This window comes from Carlito syrichta, unplaced genomic scaffold, assembly GCF_000164805.1.
Source record: "Carlito syrichta isolate Samal-C Ts95f unplaced genomic scaffold, Tarsius_syrichta-2.0.1 Scaffold283940, whole genome shotgun sequence".
Taxonomy (NCBI): domain Eukaryota; kingdom Metazoa; phylum Chordata; class Mammalia; order Primates; family Tarsiidae; genus Carlito; species Carlito syrichta.
The window spans coordinates 101,575-103,737 of NW_007228036.1; the positions used below are offsets into that span (position 1 = coordinate 101,575).

Genomic DNA, 2,163 nt, shown 5'->3' on the forward strand with positions numbered 1-2,163 from the left:
AATTACATGGGGAGCATTGCCTAGTACTTTGTTCTAAATTGGGGGATACCCTCAATATTACTTGGCTGTATATTTTTGTCTCAAGGTTATTTGCTTATGTTTGTATATTGTTATTTTTCCCTTGTTAAATTGAAATAATTTTGATATTGCTGAAAATGTAAGCTTTGCATTCCATAACAATCATATGGTAGGAGATCAGTAACTCTACAGATAAAGAAGAGGAGTCTAGATTGCTGTTATTAGCGGCCAATATAATGCATGAAATACATACAGTGCATAAATGGATGAATGTTTACTTTTAAAAATCTTGGTGGCAAAAGAAAAGAAAAAATATTAAAGAGATACAGTTTTCATTAGTTCATGAATGTGAATAAAGTCATTCTCCTTGAGAATCAAGCATTTTTTGCCCAGTATTTTTAAAGTGAAAAGTTTACTATACTATATTGTAGATTACAAAAATGTTTTTTAACACACGAAAAGAAAGAGATTTTTATAACACTTGGATACATTAGACAAAATAAACTATAAGGACATTATACTGAATGACAATTCTGGAAAATATTTCCATAGATGTAAAAATAAACTACTTTCTGAGGATTACTTAATAGAACATAAAAAAGAATAAACTAATGTTCTTTCTTTTAGATTACCACCATTAAATTACAGCTTTAACTGCAATTCTATTACTCTGCAGAAAAAAAATTAAAAGTTCATTGTGTCCCATTAACAATTAAGATTGAATAAGTAAAATACTCCTTCCAAGTATAATGCTCATATTGAAGGCTTAATTTAATTATGAATTTTTAAAAAGTTAGACATATCTGGCCTTTCTTGATTATTTACCCTAAGTGAATTTTGATCCACTTTTTAGCTTCAGCAGAGCTTTCTTCACCTCCTTGTTCCTCAGGGTGTACACAACAGGGTTGAGAAGAGGTGTTAGTACAGTGTAAAAAACTGCCACGACCCCATCCACAGCATCTCTGGAGCCTGGCCTCAGGTAAATGAAAAGACCCGGGCCAAAGAAGCAAAGCACCACAATACAGTGAGAGGCACAGGTCTGAAAGGCTCTGTGCCTCCCCTCTGAAGTGCGGATCCTCAGGACGGAACAGACAATGGACACATAGGACGACACTATGAGGAGAAAGCAGCCCGAGGCTACTACCCCAATGTTCACAAAGATGACCATCTCATTGACTGAAGTGTCTGCACAGGCTAGTTTGAGGATGGGCGGTGCATCACAGAAGTAGTGCTGGATCTGGTTGGGTCCACAGTAAGGCAAACGGAATGTCAGTATAGTCTGGACTGCAGAGTGCAAAGAGCCACTGAGCCAAGTGCTAGTAGCAAGGAGGGCACACGTTCTCCCTCTCATCACGCGGGTGTACCTGAGTGGGTAACTGATGGCCAGGTAGCGATCATAGGACATGACCGTGTAGAGGAAACACTCGGTGCTCCCTAGGAGGTGGAAAGAATAGAGCTGGGCTATGCAGCTGTGGAAGGAGATGGTTCTGCCAGCAGGGGACAAAAAGGTCATTAGTACTTTGGGCACTGTGACAGTGGAGAACCACATGTCAATAAAGGACAGGTTGGTGAGGAAGTAGTACATGGGAGTGTGGAGGCGAGAGTCTACCCAAATTACCAGCAAAATGAGGAGATTTCCTGCCACAGTGAACACATAAACTCCCAGGAAGATTCCAAAGAGAGGGATGTCCAGCGCTGGGGTATGGGGAAGTCCCTCGAGGATGAACATTGTCAAGAGGCTCGTGTTGGACATTTCTTCTTATTTGTGGAGCTCTGTCTCTACAGGAAGAAAGGAAAATCTTGTATTTCCTGGGCACATATTTCATATGAAATATGGCAACTATATTTCCTTTGCCGAAGAACACAAGAGTTAAATTTTCTTTATCTTTTGCATTGCCCTTTTTCTTCCCAGTGAATATTTGAAGAGAAATGGTTGCTTCCTTATTTCAGTAGCAAAGCCAGCCAAATAGAAAAGAGGAGAGAAATGATATTAAAGAAATACAAATTTTAAGAAGAGTAGTAAATTTTGCATTCTGTGTTCTATAGAATTATAAAAATATACCCAAAGTAGTAAGTGTTCAGTGTTGGCAAGCTTCTCCAATGGATAAGCCTTTATTGAAGCATCTCTCTCTAATACATACTTTC

At 38.6% G+C, this 2,163-nt stretch overlaps 1 protein-coding gene across 1 annotated transcript; it reads right to left on the minus strand.

Moving 5' to 3' along the window:
• Positions 1–844: 844 nt before the first annotated feature.
• On the minus strand, positions 845–1,774 carry LOC103254533 (olfactory receptor 10G7). The gene has a single exon (XM_008052603.1). The coding sequence runs from the start codon at positions 1,769–1,771 to the stop codon at positions 845–847; it is 927 nt and encodes a 308-aa protein (XP_008050794.1). The 5' UTR covers positions 1,772–1,774.
• Positions 1,775–2,163: the final 389 nt, after the last annotated feature.

Excerpts from the sequence above, each read along its gene's own strand:
- LOC103254533 (XM_008052603.1), bottom strand. The coding sequence starts at position 1,771 with ATGTCCAACACGAGCCTCTTGACAATGTTCATCCTCGAGGGACTTCCC.